Genomic DNA, 16,328 nt, shown 5'->3' with positions numbered 1-16,328 from the left:
GCAGATGCATTGGCAGCCAAGACCTGAAATTAAGCTGTTGGCCAGTGTAGATCTTATTAGAGCGCCTCTCTTTTCCAGTCTAACAGCAGGTGTTGGCTGGGTCTAACGACACACGCAGTTTACACAACACATGGCAGCGTACTCAGGAGCTCCAGCTCTGACTGCACACACATGGGTCAATGGTGCTGGCACTTGCAGTCAGGGCCACCAGGCATTCCTGCTTTGTTCTATTATAAAAATATTTACTGGGACTAATTTCCCACTTTGGATTGAGTAAAGATACAGAAGTCTGGGAGTGTGTATTTATTTTTCCCAAACAGCTCTGAAAGAGGACTTGGGGCAGTACTGACTGCCACACAAACAGGCAGACTCACGTGGGATCACATTTTCTTTACCACCCTGCATTTTGAGTTTGGTTATAACAACAAAAATTCCCTGTGGAATGCACAAGTTGAAACACCATAGAAGGTTCACATTTCCCACCTACAAAGCTGTCTCATTTCACTGAATTTTGAAATTCAGTCACTGGACCTGTTTCCTAAGGTCCAAAATGAGACAGACACGTTCTCAGTTTGGCATAGCCTGGCACAGCACCCAGGCCCAGAGTTGTGGGGAGGTGGGTGTCAAAACGCATTAAAAAGGCTGATTATGGAAAACAAACTTTTAGCTTCAACTGAAGATCTACTCAGGCATCCAGCATGCCAGGGGCTTGGGGAACAGGAAAGCAACTCCTCAATCTGTTATTTTCCAAGTTATCAAATGAGATGGAGACACTGAACCATGTTAGAGAGCAACAATCATATAAGCCAGACCTTTATGAATGTTACAGGCACTGAGAGAGGAAAGGGGCACAGTCATTTCACTAGCCAGTGTATTCAGAGGCAAAAGAAGACCAGGAAAAGTGGGAGCCAGAGCTAGATCTGAAGAAAGGGAACAGCAGCAATGCAAGAAGGACGAGGACTGCAAAGAGAGCTGTTTTAAAAATTCAGTTAAGTTCAGGGACCATGAAAGGCTTCAAGCCCTTGGGAATGAAGCATGCACAAATCTCAACAAATTGGTATAATAGCAGGATACAGCAGCTGGCAGATGTTGCCAGTATGGTCACAGCAATGACACAACTGCTACATGCATATCTGACTAAAACAGACACTGAATTCTCCTTGCATTGCACTCAAACCTAAAAACCATCCTCACAGGAGAACTGCATTTTCAACTGCATAAGCTGGGGCATAACATGGAGCAAGAACTGCACATTTTGTGGCACAGACTCCTTGCACAGTGCTTAGTAACACTCCTGTAATTAACATGGTAGTTAATGCTTTGGGAAAAACCTTTTTAATTCCTGTGAAAATCTGTAAGGCTCCTACTGGGCCAAGGCCAAAGACTTTTTAAAGGAACAAAACAAAGAGCAAGTACTGGAAATTCAAGTTAGCATTTTTAATCCAAAAGAAGTAGAAAAGGGGATTAAAGCTGGAATTTGATCATCTCCAAGTTGAGTACTTCAGTGATGGATCTTGTTGCTATTTGTCTTGGGCTGAGAACAGAAATTCAGTCCTGTGAATTTGAGAAACCCTTCCCCAGCAACAGAATAACAGCACTAGAAGTACCCTGGTATCAAATAAACTCAGTCTTATCACACTAATCTCTCATGTACAAAATTCCCAAGGGTATCTACTGACCAAAGTATATTACACCTCTAAAAGTACTTATATAAGCCATTGAAGAAAAAAAAGTGTCTCTAGGAGTAAGTTGCTGAAACCTGCAGCAGTAAATTACTTGAAAACTTAGAAAGGTATTAGAAATAGCAGAACTTTCTACTGTACATAAAAGCTAAGATTAATCCTTTGATAACCCTCCCTGTATTTCAGAGATTTCACTGCTTTAGTTGCAGAAGCCTGTTCATATTCATATAATTGAGGAGCCATTCATGGAACACCCAATAAAAGAGCCCAAAGTAGTTTTGAGCTTTTCCCTTCACCTTCCACTCCACTGCATTCACATGAGCCATTTAAGGTGTTTTTCTTGATGGATTTTTTCATGAAGGTTTTTTGTTTATTTTTTTAAGTTCCATATTCATCACTACTCAATAACAGACAGTCTTCCTGGTAAATACTTTGAGATCTTAAAAACATCAGTACTGATGTCAAGAAAATCCTATTTAACGTCATCCAGTATATTAAGTGAAATTCCTGAGAAACATCTGAGAAACACCTATCAAACCTCACCCCCAGCCCCCCATTTCTTGTGACACCTGCATAATTTCATTTGATTAAATTCTCCCTTTAAAGTTTACAATAGGTTTGCACAGGCAAGAGTTCAGCCTGCAGCACATGTCCATCCCAAAACTGTTTCTACTTTCCTAGATTAATAACAAGCGTTTTGCCTAGAAATGGAAAAACTGAAATATCATTATCAGTGGCTTGGACATTACTTGCTGTTTTCACATCAAGTTCCTGAACTGGCTTTGTGGATTTTCAAGCAAGGCCCATGAAGCCAAGCGTGAACTCGGTGCTTCACATCCTTCCCTCAGCAAGACTGAGGGGGATGCTCTTAAAAATTAAAGCAAAATCTGCTGAAAAGCTGTTTCACTTGCTGTGATGCTCATCAGTATTTACACAAAAGCTGGTTCTTGCTGCTTCCTAGAGACAAGGACCAGAGTGCATACTCTGATCTCCCTTGACTGAAAATGCTCTAGGCAGCAAGGAGAGATCACAGTTCCTGTGATGCAGTTCTCAAGTGCATGTACAATTAGGTTTTTGCCCTCCACACAGAAATGTTTTCCACTCCCTTTTAACTTATTAAAAACCATGATGATCAATCTTTAATCATATTCAATACTAATACTGAAGGATTTTCCCTAACAGGCTAAGATACAAAATACGTATTTATCATAGTAATTTCTACTTACATTCATTAGAAGCTTGATTTTAATTTAAAAATGCAGCTGCGGTTTATCACGCTTTCTGTTAATGCTGTCAAATGGATTTATCAGTCGATGAAATTTTTACACAAATTGCATTAAATGGGAAGCAGTGAATCTGGCAGAGACACAAAGAACAACAGAGGGGCTTCTACAAGTATGTTAACCAAAAAGGTGTATGTTAATAAAAAAAGGTGTAGCCACCCCAATAAACAACTGCTAACAACAGGTACACTGTTAACAACAGATGAGAACACTGAGGTACTCAGTGTAGTTGAGGTACTCAACGTTTTCCCTCAGTCTTCAGGGGCAACCTGTCTTCCCACACCTCTGCAGTGGAGGGACAGCAGGACAGGGACTGGGGGAGCAAAGTGCCTCCCACTGTAAATGAAGATCATGTTCATGGCCACCAAGGAACCGGAATGCACATGTGTCTGTGGGACCTGATGGGAGGCACCCCAGAGTGCTGAGGGAATTGGCTGATGTAGGTGCCAAGACACTCTCCATGCTATTTGAAAATCCATGGCAGTCGGTGAAGTCCCAGATGATGGGAAAAAGGGAAGCTTTGTACCCACTTTCAAACAGGGTAGAAAGCAGGATCCTGGGAACTACCAGCCTGTCAGCCTCGCCTCTGTGCCTGGGAAGATCATGGAACAGCTCCTCCTGGAAGCTGTGCTAAGGCACAGGGAGGATGGGAAGGTGATTTGAGACACCCAGCACAGCTTCACCAAAGGCAAGTCCTGCCTGACCAACCCTGTGCCCTTCTGTGATGGAGTGACTCCATCAGCAAACAAGAGAGGGTAACAGATGCCATTTATTTGGGCTTCTGTAAAGTCTTCAGCATGGTTCCCCACAACATCCTTCTCTCTAAATTGGAGACAAATGGATTTGATGGTGGGACTGTTAGGTGGATAAGCACTTGGCTGGATCCAGAGGGTTGTGGTCAAGTGCTGAGTCCCAATGGACATCACTGACAAGAAGTTGAAACCGGATGATCTTCCAGGTCCCTTCCAACCCAGGTCATTCTATGATTCATTCTATGATTTTTCCAGAAAGTAATACTTCAAAATATATTATTTTTGTACATTAGAGAACATCTTTCTCTTACAGACAAAACAGTGACCTGTACTTAAGACTGCAGTTGCCACTAACTCACTTTCAGTCAACAACCAATTCAAATGTCACATTTATGACTGCCACTTTTCCACTTCAATCCCCTGTCCCATCCCAGGGCCTAAGACACTGCGAGCCACTGAATACCTTCCAGCATTACTTAAGCTGAACAGTTAAGTGCTTATAAAGATCTTGAGGAGAAAACTGCATGGCAAACTCTTCAAACTGGAACATGAGCTTACAAACTAGGATAAAAACTGAAACACTAGATCCTTGTCAGCTTTCAGACATACAGCAAAATTGTTTCCTGAAGGCTAACTCACAGCTTTTCAATATATCTCTGCTATACACACCTCAAACTCAAGTCTATAAACCAAGCTAAGTCTCAACAACATTCAAGAAACTCAAATTCTTTTTAGACTGGATGAGCTTGTCCATTCTTGTTCATTTACAACCTAATACCAATGATGTTCCATCAGTACAAGGTACCAAGCCTTGCTCCCACTTCCTCAGTAACACTGGGAGAGTGAGACAGCAAAACTGCAGAAAGGAGACAACGCTCCAAATCTCCCTTCTCCTGCTCACAGAACCACAGAAAAAGCAGAATTTCTCATTGGCCAGCACTGACTTCCTCCTCCTGGCTGCAGTCAAGACCATGTCAACCCTGACACAGCTGGAGAGGTTAACCATAGGAGAGAAGAAAGGAAGAAATGAATTTTCATGGGCTGCATTTAAACAACATCTGTACTGTGGAAAAGAGAACGCTGAATTCTGACTTCTTTCAGCTGCCCACATTTCAAGCTTGAAGAACTGACCTTCAGATCTAGCATAACACTAGCTTTCTAAAGCACAAAATAGTAAAAAGAATTAAGAAAGCAAAATCCAGTATCTCTTCCAAGCAGTAGGGATAACACAGATTTATCAGAAATCAGATTTTATTCCTTCACATGGCTTGCTCACTTATTTGTTAAGATTTTTTTCTCCTGTGGAATTAACTACGTTATTGCTATCCAGACACACAATTTCAGCAAACAGAAATGCTTTGCCAGATCCTCAGAGATATTTCAGGGATACCAGAGCAAATGACAGATGCTAATTTATTGATAAAACATTAAAGGGGAAAGATCCATGTGTTTGATGATAATAAAGAATCAATGACAATTCACTGACCTTGACTGTAACAGCTGTGCACTGCTTTTTCTTCTGTTGTTCTTCACTAGCTCTGTGTGCCTGTAGGCACAGGCTGGCAGAGGCAATTCCCCACTCTCACACTGATAGCTAATGACTTTTAAATTTAATAGCCTTGATGCAAAGGAGATGTACACACACTGACTAAAGCATATGTGGTACCCATCTCTGTTACTAGCAGGAAACGAGCCTGCTTCAGGAAATCCAAAGCATTTACTGATGGTTTAGACACAAAATGTTCCTCCTCCTCTTTACTTCCATTATACACAGTCACCTGGAGAATAAAGTCTGACAGATCATAATATTTTTCTAAAGTTTGGCTCTGTTCATATCTCCCTCACTTTCAAAAACACAAAACATCATGGTACAATATCTGTTACAGACTGAACAGAAGCCAAGACCAAATGTTAAGCAGAATGGTGCTCAGGACACCTGCTGAATTTTACACCAGAAACTGGATTCTGCTTTTCTCTAATTCACATTAACATGAATACAAGATATGAATATAAGCTCTCTGGCTTGTCTTGTCCTCTCCTACTATAATTCTTCCACGTTCTATAAATATACACATAGATATATATATATACAATTATATTTATTATATATACATGCAATTAGAATATTCCTCAGTACAAGTAATCACTGCTCTCTGCCTCCCTCCAAACACAACCAACCAGCAAGCAAAACAAAAACCTACAATCTGATTTGAAACAAAACCTCATTAACTTTCCTCCATTATATTATTGTCTAAAAGAATTACTGTACATCTGTAAATTGTACAGACTGTACAATCCAGTAGTAAACAAAGAGGTATTTATCCTAAATACAGATCCAATAGAACAAAATATGCTTGCCATTTCCTAATATCCCTATGCACTGAAAATTCATGTTATCAGTGGAGTTCTTTGCTTTAGCTCTCCACAGCAAGAACAACAGGGCTCCCAGAAGGTCATAGTGATTTTCTTGTCACAGTTAATGCAGCAAACCCTTCAGTGTAATGGGAAAAAAATAGTTCTGTGTATGGCATTGAACCTGGGACATATTTCAGGCACTGACACTTGTGCAGTTTGTTCGGGAAACATTTCAAAAGCTACATCAAGGTGAGCTATTGACTGATCCCAACTTGGACAGGCACATTAATTTTCCAAACCCATCAGCATACTTTAAGTTACACTTCTCTCAGCACTTTTCCCACCCTACTTCGTATTTCTTTATGAACTGCCTTGAGACTAAAGTGGAAAATTCAAATAAGCTTTTAGTTATTTCACAAGCTGCTACCTAACCTATCACAAGTATCAGATCAGAATCACCACCTCCATTTGACAAAAGGGAAGCAGCAAAGCCAACAGGATATTTCTGAAGCCATCCCACAGGTCAGTAGCAGATGGACAAGAAGATAATTTGGGCTCTGGGCTGTAGAAGGTTCCATGAAACACAGCATTATGCCACCTCTTAAAAAGTCATTACATCTTTGCATGCAAACATCCTAGCACATATCAAGTACCAGGAAGCAGAGTTATATTCTGGAAACTCAGGATGTGGACCGCAGACATTTTAATTTGATGGCTGCTTTTTACATTCTTGATTAAAAATATATATAGTGGAAGATATGCTGTATTTCCCAGCAATTATTAACTATTTCATATTCAATGTAGTTGTCCTATCATAAAATTTGTGTAAATATACAGTGTTTTACTTGATTAACCTATACTATCTGAGATAATTTTATGAGAAAACAGCTCTCAAGATATGAAATGGGTATTTAGAAATTATCTCACACTTTGGAAACCATTTCCTCAAGACTGAATATTTTTCTTAGCATATGCACCATAATCCAAGCTGTAAAGCTTGGCCAAGTGTCATGTCTGCTCCATACAGGAAGCTGGATTAGATGGCTTTTACATCTCTGAGAAACTCCATACAAAAGGTATACCATCAGAAATTTAGTAGCCATAAAAAAAATATGGGCGTGATGATCATATTTTAGCACCTGCACAGAAGTAACTCACAGATGTTAAAGCTTTTTTTGAAAGTCACAAACATCTGGAAAACCATTAATACATGAGACTATCATACCCCTGTAGGTGCTAGCAGGAGATCCTTACTATCAAAGAGGCTGACTCAAGAGGCAGCACTATTTAACTCTACTCCTCTGGCACTCTGGGGCTAGGCAGCCCTGAAGCATGCTGATGAAAAAGCTAAATAAACAGGAAAAGAGATGGGGAGTAAGGAGCAGTAAATCACCACAACAGAACCAGCCAGGCACACACCAGTCTGTTCCATATTACAGATGGCAATGTATTCAGGCTAGGGTCTTATGTGGGAAGACACAAAGCAGGGATACTCTGCATAGTAAGCAGAAAAAACAACTTTAAAAAAAAGAGCAGTATTTTTTCAAATACAGCTTATTCATCTGCCTCAGTCAAATCCATCTGACTGATGATTTTTGCTACTTGAACTTCCTGTATACTCCTCTCCTTCTAAAATGCAGAAATGAGAAAACCTGACCTGGGAAAGGAAGTTTTAGAAATGAGTCTGATGGGGAAACCACATTAACTGCCAGGGCCTGACTCAGTGTAATCAAAATCCCAGGTCCAACACTGAGTCACTGACAGAGATGGAGAACTTGGGTGCTTTACATTCCAGACAATTCTGCTTGTGTTAACCTACTTTTCTACCTGACCTCCCATCCTATCTGTTCCCTTCACTTACCAAGGGCTTGGTTTCATCTTCATCTTTGAAATAGTAGAGCTGGTCCCCCCTGAGGACGAACCAGCGCGTGTGCCAGGTCTTGACGAAGCCGCCCTGCTTCCGCAGCCACCCGCACTTGATGGCAACATGCTGCCCTGGGCTCAGGGCTGGAGCCTCTGAAGAGCCATTGTGTTCTTCCATGCTGGCAATGGGCAACTCTCCTGTTGGGAAAACAAGAGGAAAAGGTGAAATTATTAGATTATTATGCAGGCAGTAACTAGCTCCTTTCAACACAGCTGGAGAAGAAACAGGCCTCGGCTACAGAAGTGCGTTAGATTTGCCATCTGCCTGCTTGTTCTCTACTACTACTACTCATCTATAAAATAATAATGAACTGCTAAAAAGTGGGCAAAAGTATGTTCAACTGCTGTGCAAGGTATTTTGACCAGCACTGAAGAAGACATCAGCTGTTTCTTGAGGTGAATTCTGCTGGGTTACAGGCAGTAACAAGAAATGAACTTACAGTACTTCCTCTGACTAAGGAAAGCAGCTGACTACTGGAAGTCCCCATTTAAAATTCCTTGGCAGGCTTGGGGCTTTCAGGGAATGTTTAAAAAAAGCCTCTGCTTCACCAAAGCTTAGTTTTAACCCACCAGACAAGAGGGAGTTTTTTTGTTATTATTGTTGTTGCTCCTTTTACTGAAGTCCATTTAAAGGAATGGGAACAGTAAATGCAAGAACAGTTGCACATCACCTCATACAGGCAAACCCTGACTGAAGTGAGTGTGTGCCCAGACACTTGTAATAGACATTTGGCAAATCATGAAGAATTTTGGCCCATCTTAAGGCACAAGAACTGTCAAAACTACAGCTGAACTGTGGAACTGAACTTGACAAAGTTTCATGTGGCATTTTGGCCTTGTTAAAACTATACCTTTTAACCATTTCTGGACAGTCATGACTCTTCCTGATGGATTTTGTACATATAATCATGTAGTAATGTGCTTAACCTTCACAGTCAAAAAGCTTTTCCGGCTCTCCTATTAAATCTAGAGCACAAGCAAATGATTTTGAATTGCAAGTTCTGATATTTCCAGTTAAAATATAAATCAAACCGAAACCCACGTGTGCCAAAGAGTTTACACCTAAATAGAATAAAATGTGACTATGACCACAAACACAGCAGTGTGCAACATCAATCATGAAATTTCACTAAGTGTTTGGAGAACAACATGTTTCTCTTCTTTCCAGACTGCCACTGGCCATCTCTTGCCTCATCAGGAGCTTGCACAGCTGTTTGAGCCCAGAAAAGTTGGCTTTCTTGGTAGCTTTTTGTTTCCAAACATCAGGTTGGGAAAAGAATTAAATATTCTTAACATTGCAGGCAGCAAGACATCTCTAAGAATACCTAGACTGAAGCTTCATGTTGTCACTTTAGGAAAGCGGGTTAGTGAGTCCAAGCCTGGCACTCCTGCTCTGGGTCCCTACACAGCAACAAGACCTTCACTGAACATCGTGACTGGGCATCAGCACTGCCACTGCAAAGGGATGTACTCAGTTTCTATCCAAGGCAGACTGGAAACACAGACAACGCACTCATTTGACAGATGAGGTCATCCCTCTGACAATTAATACACAGTGTTACATCACCATAAAATGAATCACAGTAACAGAAGGAATCAATAGATTCCAATCAGAAGTGGTTTTCAGCTCTTTTTACCTTTGGCTCCTTCTTCCTACTGCTCACACATCCCCTTTGCAACAACTTCAGCTGCCACCTCTGTTGTGTGTTTACAGCTTTTTCTCTAATAATACCCCCTCACAGTCTGTTTTCATGTCCCTGCTCTGAGCTGGATCTTGGAATCTGCTTGCCATGATTACAGCTCCTCACTGCCCTGTGCCACTGAGGTTAACAGGGCTCAACACAAGCACAGAGGTTTCAGCAAGGTACAAATTGCAGGATCAAAACTTAAATCACTCGGAATTCTTCTCAGAGAAAGGAAATCCTTCTCCTGTCTCTTTAGGGTTCACCTAGAGCCACCCAGAACACTTGTACTGTGAGATTTACTTGAGCCAAGTGGCACGACAAAACATTCAAATGTGTCCGGCTCTCTGCAGAGCAGATAAAGATTTCTCTGTGTGCGTCTGTGGTTACAGTTGCGAGAACAAAACCGACCCAGCTGACAAGTCCTCAGACCACACTGCCCTCTCTCCAAAAGGAAATGCACCCAACTCATAATTGGCATTTTGTGAATACAAGCAGGAATCTCTTGGATGCTGCTGGGTTTTGGCTGGACCAAAGCAGATGCCAAGAAGCAGCCCTCCAACTCACACCTTTAGAAAGTGAGTATTAGCAAATATTTTATGGGAAGCATTGTAAACAGCAAGTGAATTACTGCAACTGAAAAAAGGAACAAAATCACTACCCATGGGCTACCCTGTGCTCCTTGGTGCACAACTGCTAAGCTGATCAGTTCATCTCTGCTGCCTGGGCAAGCCTCAAGGCAGGGACAAAGGAGTTTACATACAGCATCTGTGTGTATCACTGCAGTGCTAAAGACATTAGGTCCCTATTACACTTGGACCACAAACAAGAATCTAAATACCAAAGTCAAAACCAATTAGCTGTTTGGATGAAAGATAATTTATTTTCTTTCATGAAGTCCCATGCCAATGGCACTGGTATCAGTGTACACAGTAAGGATATGAATTTTTATCTAACTAAGGAAGATGTTAATACATCCCCATCTCTTTGTCTGGTAAAATTTCTATCTATTTCTGCAATATTGAATGAGGTGTAGGAGAGACAACAGGTCTACTGCTCCAAGTCCTCACAGGACAGTGTAAGATCTCCTTTAAAGCAGTAGTATGCACTTAGAGATGCTCTGTACAAAAAAAAAAGAGCTGTATTATTTCATTCATTAGTGATTTAACTCTCTTCAGCACTAAAAAACTCAGCCACTTAACTTGTTTGCATTTAGTCCTGAGATTAAGTTTATTTGTTGTTTTTCATATATCCTTCCCTTTCAATGCCTGCCTACTACAAACCAGACTTGGAATCAAAAATTCCAGCAGCTGGCTCACTTTCACTACTTGTTTTTACAGCTGTTTCAACACTAAGATCATAAAAATAAATTGCAGAAATATCAGGGTGCTGGCACTGATGCAGAGAACAGTGAGGTGCAAACAGTATGTAAACAACACATGACAAAGTGTGGAATTACATCAACATACTCCCAGTCCTCTCAGTCTCATAAGAGGAGGCAGAAAGCCATGCATTTTCAGCACTAAATGAGAACATTCCTCAAACTCATCTTCTCAACAGGAAACACAACTTGTACTTGCTGCCAGAGTCAACTCTACTGACTTGGCCATCCTCCAGTTCAGGTAATGACCAGAACTGAATAAATTCTATAGAATATATTCATTTGGGGCTGCCTGTGGGCTCACTCTCCCGGGCTTGTCTGGACATTGGGAGTGCAAAGCAAACAAAATGAGAAATGTTCCCTGACACTTTGGCTCTGCATCAACATCTGCTGGCCCACAGAGACCATCACCATCCACCACTGCTGGCCTCAATCCAACCTTCTTCTGCTCCCATAAAGCCACTTACCCCTCTCACTGGTCTGTCTAGAAGGCAACCAACTGCACTTATGTTCTCCTTGCCAGTGTGGAATGCCTGTCCTGGAGGCAGGCACAGAAAGCAGGGAAGTGTTTCTCCTCAGCTACCACTCACTCAATACTTGAATTATTAAATTGGCCATCTCCCTCAGATCCCAGCATTTTGCCAGGAAATAGTCAGAGAAACTCATTAAAGCACACCAAATCCAGTTACAAGAATAGCCACAGGACTGCATGAAGATGATCTGTTTGGCAAGAAACCCTGGTGGTTTGCAGTCAATGTTTTTCTTCTCACTGAAATTTCTCATGGCCAAGATAGCACATTTCAAGCATGTAAAACATCAGCAGAGTTCACTTCCAGTAACTCTTCATCTTTGCCACTGCTCAAATGCTGTTCTTTGCAGCCCAATGTCAGCCTACCACAAAATGGATAAAAGTGGGAAGCTGCCAGAGTGCCTGCCCCAGATCCATCATCTTTCAGCCCATCTCATCTAATTCCCTTACGCTCACAAAAAGAGCAAAAAGGAGCAGGCACACACAACACTCCAGAGACACGACTTCTCCACACCAGACACATGGACAGATAGGCAGGAAGAGGCAGCAATTTTGCAGTAACAATAGGCTTGGTTATTGATGAACTTATCTGCCAAATACACATACACGCATAAAATTCATAAAAGTCTCTGTAAATGGTGCTATGTAAAATTAGAATAATTCTTCAACACTTACATCTCTTTCCAAGTGATATCCAGTTCTGGGTACCCTCAGCTTACTTACAACAAGCTATCCAGAGTGTGCTTGAGTTCACTGGTATCTCTCAGGTTCAGAGTTGCTGCCTTTGACCAGTGAGTTCCCTTCCAATTTATTTTTGATTTAGTCTCACTGAGTAGTGAGTAGTAGTCTCACTGATTCTTCAAATCATTTAGTATGTGAAAACACTGTCAAGCACTGTGAACACACTTACAGGCATTGATCTTGCTTGTAAGACATCCCAAGACACCTGACTCTCTGCTGCCACAGAGGCATGAGCTTGTAAGCAACTGCTGCAGGAAGCAGAAGACTGGCCTATTTCCCACCATCAGGACACTGCAAATCAGCTGCTACTCATCTGTTGTGCCAATGGGATACTGCACATGGAAGGAAAAGCATGTCAGAGGTAAAAACATACTTAACTTTCTAAGCTAATTTTCTGTTTGTGCTTAGCATTCTTACATTGCATGGAGCATGTCTCAGTTTCTGCCACTGCAAGGAGAGATTTTACAGCATTCCTCTCTTGCTTGCTTCCAAAACCTGCAGCAGTGCACGTGCCAGTAGCTTTCTGCCACAAACTTTCAGAACAGACATTATACATTTATCCAAAAACTTTTCTGAGACATCTAACAAACCTCTTGCAGCACTGGCAGTAATGATCCTAGGCACAATCACCTGGCTGCTCTGCATTCCTCACTCTCACTTCTGTCCTAATAGGGACAACCTGAATATACTTTGCTTGAAAGAATTTTAATTCCAAGGCCTAAACAATTATTCCTTAGGCAATAAAAAACTGTGAGAGGTGTTATCAGCAGTCAGACTGCAGCAGGTGATATTCACTGCCTCATGCAGCTGAAGGGAAGACATCCATTACTTTTTCAATGCATTTTGGGATCAGTTCAAAAACCAAGACCCAATAATTTTGCCAGAACATGGAGGCCTTGGCCAAATACAACTCTTTAGTACCTCATTTGCATTTTCATGTCAGAATTTTCTAACACATTCTTAGACCAGCCAAACCTTTATAAGCCTACTGTTTTCTTACAGGAATTCAAACACAGCTATAAACAGCCCAAATCAAACAAGACTCGAGGATTTATAAAGAATATAAGAAGACATTCAACTTCTTGTGAATTACAACAGAAATTAGTTAACACATTTGGTCAGGCACTTTTGAAAACATCACTTCTGCATGTGTATATTTATTTTTGGTGATAATGACTAGTGCTAGTAAACATGTGCATAGTTTTGTAAAAGCAAAGCAATTGCAGCCTTTCTGTCACTGCAGCATCACATCACAGTGTCAGATCAGCATTTGGATTAATTTTCACAGCTTTAACTTTTGCTGCCCTTGCCATTCAGCCCTATTCTGTGAAAGGCCACACAGCAGCTTTCTCCTTTCTTGTCCTCCCACCACTGCTGTGGCAGCAGGAGCCATAACACAACTGCAAAGCTGAGAGCACTTTGTTGATCACAGATTCTCTCCTGACACCTAGAAAGGACACCTCACCATCACTTCCTAACCCCACTAACTTTTTTGGGAGAAGATGGATTCCACCTGTAGAAGACTTGTGTAACTGGCAGATATTTGCATAAATCTGTCTGGGTATTGTGTCTCAGGTACATATACACCATACCTGATTTTGGAGCGGCTGCAAAATGTCACAGCACAGGAAAGGGTTTTGAAGAACTTCAGCAACAACTTCCAAGGATAACAGCATCTCTGTTATGTGTTTTTGCATGCTATACATTATGTATCTACCCCTCAGCTTTTTCCTCACATGGCAGCACACAGTTGCAAGACAAGGTTGCTGTTACCAAAGTGATTGGAAAAGTGAAGGTGTCCCTGTTCATTGCAGAGGAGTTGGACTGGGTGACCTTTAAAAGGTCCCTCCCAACACAAAACTATTCTATCATTAGAATGGAGTGGTCCTTAACCTGTCAGGTTTCTACCCAGACTCCCGTTTCAAGTGTCTTATTCTGCACAACTGGCAATGCTAGAGGTAAACTGCACACAGCAGAAGATCAGCTGTAACTATCTGGAGAAGCTTGAAAAACTACAGACAAGGCAATAATAGCTGATAGCTGAAAGGGTCAAGTGATGCAAGACAGACAAAAAAATGCAGAACAGCTGACAAGTCTCAGGAGCTGAAATACTGAGCAGTGAAAAGGTCAGGGAGCAAGTCAAAAGCAGCATCTGGAACAGCTGAAAGACATTTCAAGTCCCAGATGTCTCTTCCAACCAAAGGGTAACACTGCCTCTGAATATCTGACAGTGGAAATACATAAACCCTGTTTACAGCTTCATACTTTACATGGAGAAAGTAGTAGTAAGGACAGCTTAAAAGTAACTTAATTCCCACATGTGAGGGGCGAATACTTCAGCAGATACTAGCTTCACTTACAAAAGAATTGATTAAGAGTTGTGCCCAAGCATGATCTCAACAGATGATCTCTCAAAGTATAAAAATAATCTCTAGCACCACTCTTTGTTCTCAAAGACTGGTGGCAAAACACATCTGAGTACAGATGTCAGCATCCTCTGACAGTGAATCACTGAGAATGAAACAAGGCTGAATGCTTTTTTAGGAAATCCAACACAACAGGACTTTCCATGTTGTCCAATTCACAGCAGTTCAGACCTTGCACATTCCTTATAAAATTGATCAAGAGAATTAAGATGCTACAAGTGAAATTCACTAAATGTGCTGCCAAGCAGCAAAAATGCATTCCAGTTTGTCTATGGCAGCAAAAGCCTCTTCCCAGATCTGCTGCAGTGCTTGCAAATCAAAGGAGCTCACAGGTTCTGCAAGAAGAGTTGGAGCTGCTGGAGAGTGGGAGGAATAAAGACAAGTATTTGCTGCCTGCACCACACTTCAAACTCCTCTTTGGTCAGAGCAAATGTAGTCCCAACTTTGGCAAAGAGATTAACACAGCCAAGTACTGGCTGGCAACATCTCTCTGGATACTCAGATGCTCAGAGCAGGAGGAACCTTATCTCTGGGTGTATCCACAGAAGCCTCAGGGGAAAAAAAGGAAGGCTCAACCCACCTCAACTCAGCCCACAATGACCTTTAAAGTCTTGCATTAGTTCACATTTGACAAAGAGAAACCCATGGACTTATTTTGAACATACTTGCTATGAACATTTCATGCAAAATTACTTCCTCTGCTTTGTTATGCACAATGTAATGTTTATCCCAGTCAGCAGAAAGAAGTTCAAGTAACTCTTGAACAAGCAGCACTTGGTGATATGCTGAGAGATTCCTCTGAAGCAAATCTTTCCCACTTCCATGTGCTCCCCAGAAGGATCATGGCATCACAGACGTGCATGTGGGAGCATCCTGCCCCAGTGTACCAGAGAACTGACAGAGTTACAGCCAGTGCCTGCACTGCATCCACAATTACCATGCCCATTTCCCAGCTGTCCTGCATGCATCCAGAGCAGTACAGGGTATTAAGCAGGCAGGCACATCCTGTACACAGGTAGTGAGCACCCACCCAGCCTCTGGGAGTATTTTGACACTGTCCCAACTCAAATAAACACGGGCAAGTCAGAACCAAAGGCTCAAACTTGGCAACCTCAGAGGTGCATCTGCTTCCATTCCTACTAAACTTAGTACCAGAGCCAAGATTTGTGTCCTCTCTGCGTGCCAGCCCCAGCAGGACCTAAACTTTAAATAGATCTACTTTTAAACAGGAATCACTATAGTTTTAATGCTGTTCAAAAATGTTTTATGTAAATGGTAATTGCATCTGTCACTTAAAAACATTAACCATACTGACATAAATTTCCATGCTAGAATGTTGGAGACAATATAGTTAGATTTTTTAAAAAGCAGATGTGTGTCTTTCCACTCAAAAAGCCAACTCTAAATAAGCACCATTACTTTGCAGTCGACATTTCCATCTTCTGCCCAGGAAAAGCATTAATTCATACTTAAAGAACTAACATTTCACTTTTGTAAGACCAAGTTTACATCAGAAAAATAGAGTCCACAATCCTTCCTATGTATTTCAGAAAGCAGCAATGTATGCCATGCAA

At 41.5% G+C, this 16,328-nt stretch overlaps 1 protein-coding gene across 1 annotated transcript in view; it reads right to left on the bottom strand.

Moving 5' to 3' along the window:
* Positions 1 to 16,328, bottom strand: part of ARHGAP24 (Rho GTPase activating protein 24) — a 183,107-nt gene that overhangs the window by 145,465 nt on the left and 21,314 nt on the right. The window contains exon 2 of the mRNA XM_063156692.1: positions 7,934 to 8,133. Within this exon, the coding sequence (XP_063012762.1) occupies positions 7,934 to 8,113 (180 nt within the window). The 5' untranslated portion in view covers positions 8,114 to 8,133. The remainder of the gene's footprint in view (positions 1 to 7,933; positions 8,134 to 16,328) is intronic.

The sequence above is a fragment of the Melospiza melodia genome, chromosome 5 (assembly GCF_035770615.1).
Source record: "Melospiza melodia melodia isolate bMelMel2 chromosome 5, bMelMel2.pri, whole genome shotgun sequence".
Lineage (NCBI taxonomy): Eukaryota > Metazoa > Chordata > Aves > Passeriformes > Passerellidae > Melospiza > Melospiza melodia.
The sequence above is the reverse complement of the archived record's forward strand: the minus strand, read 5'-3'. Positions and strand labels throughout refer to the sequence as shown.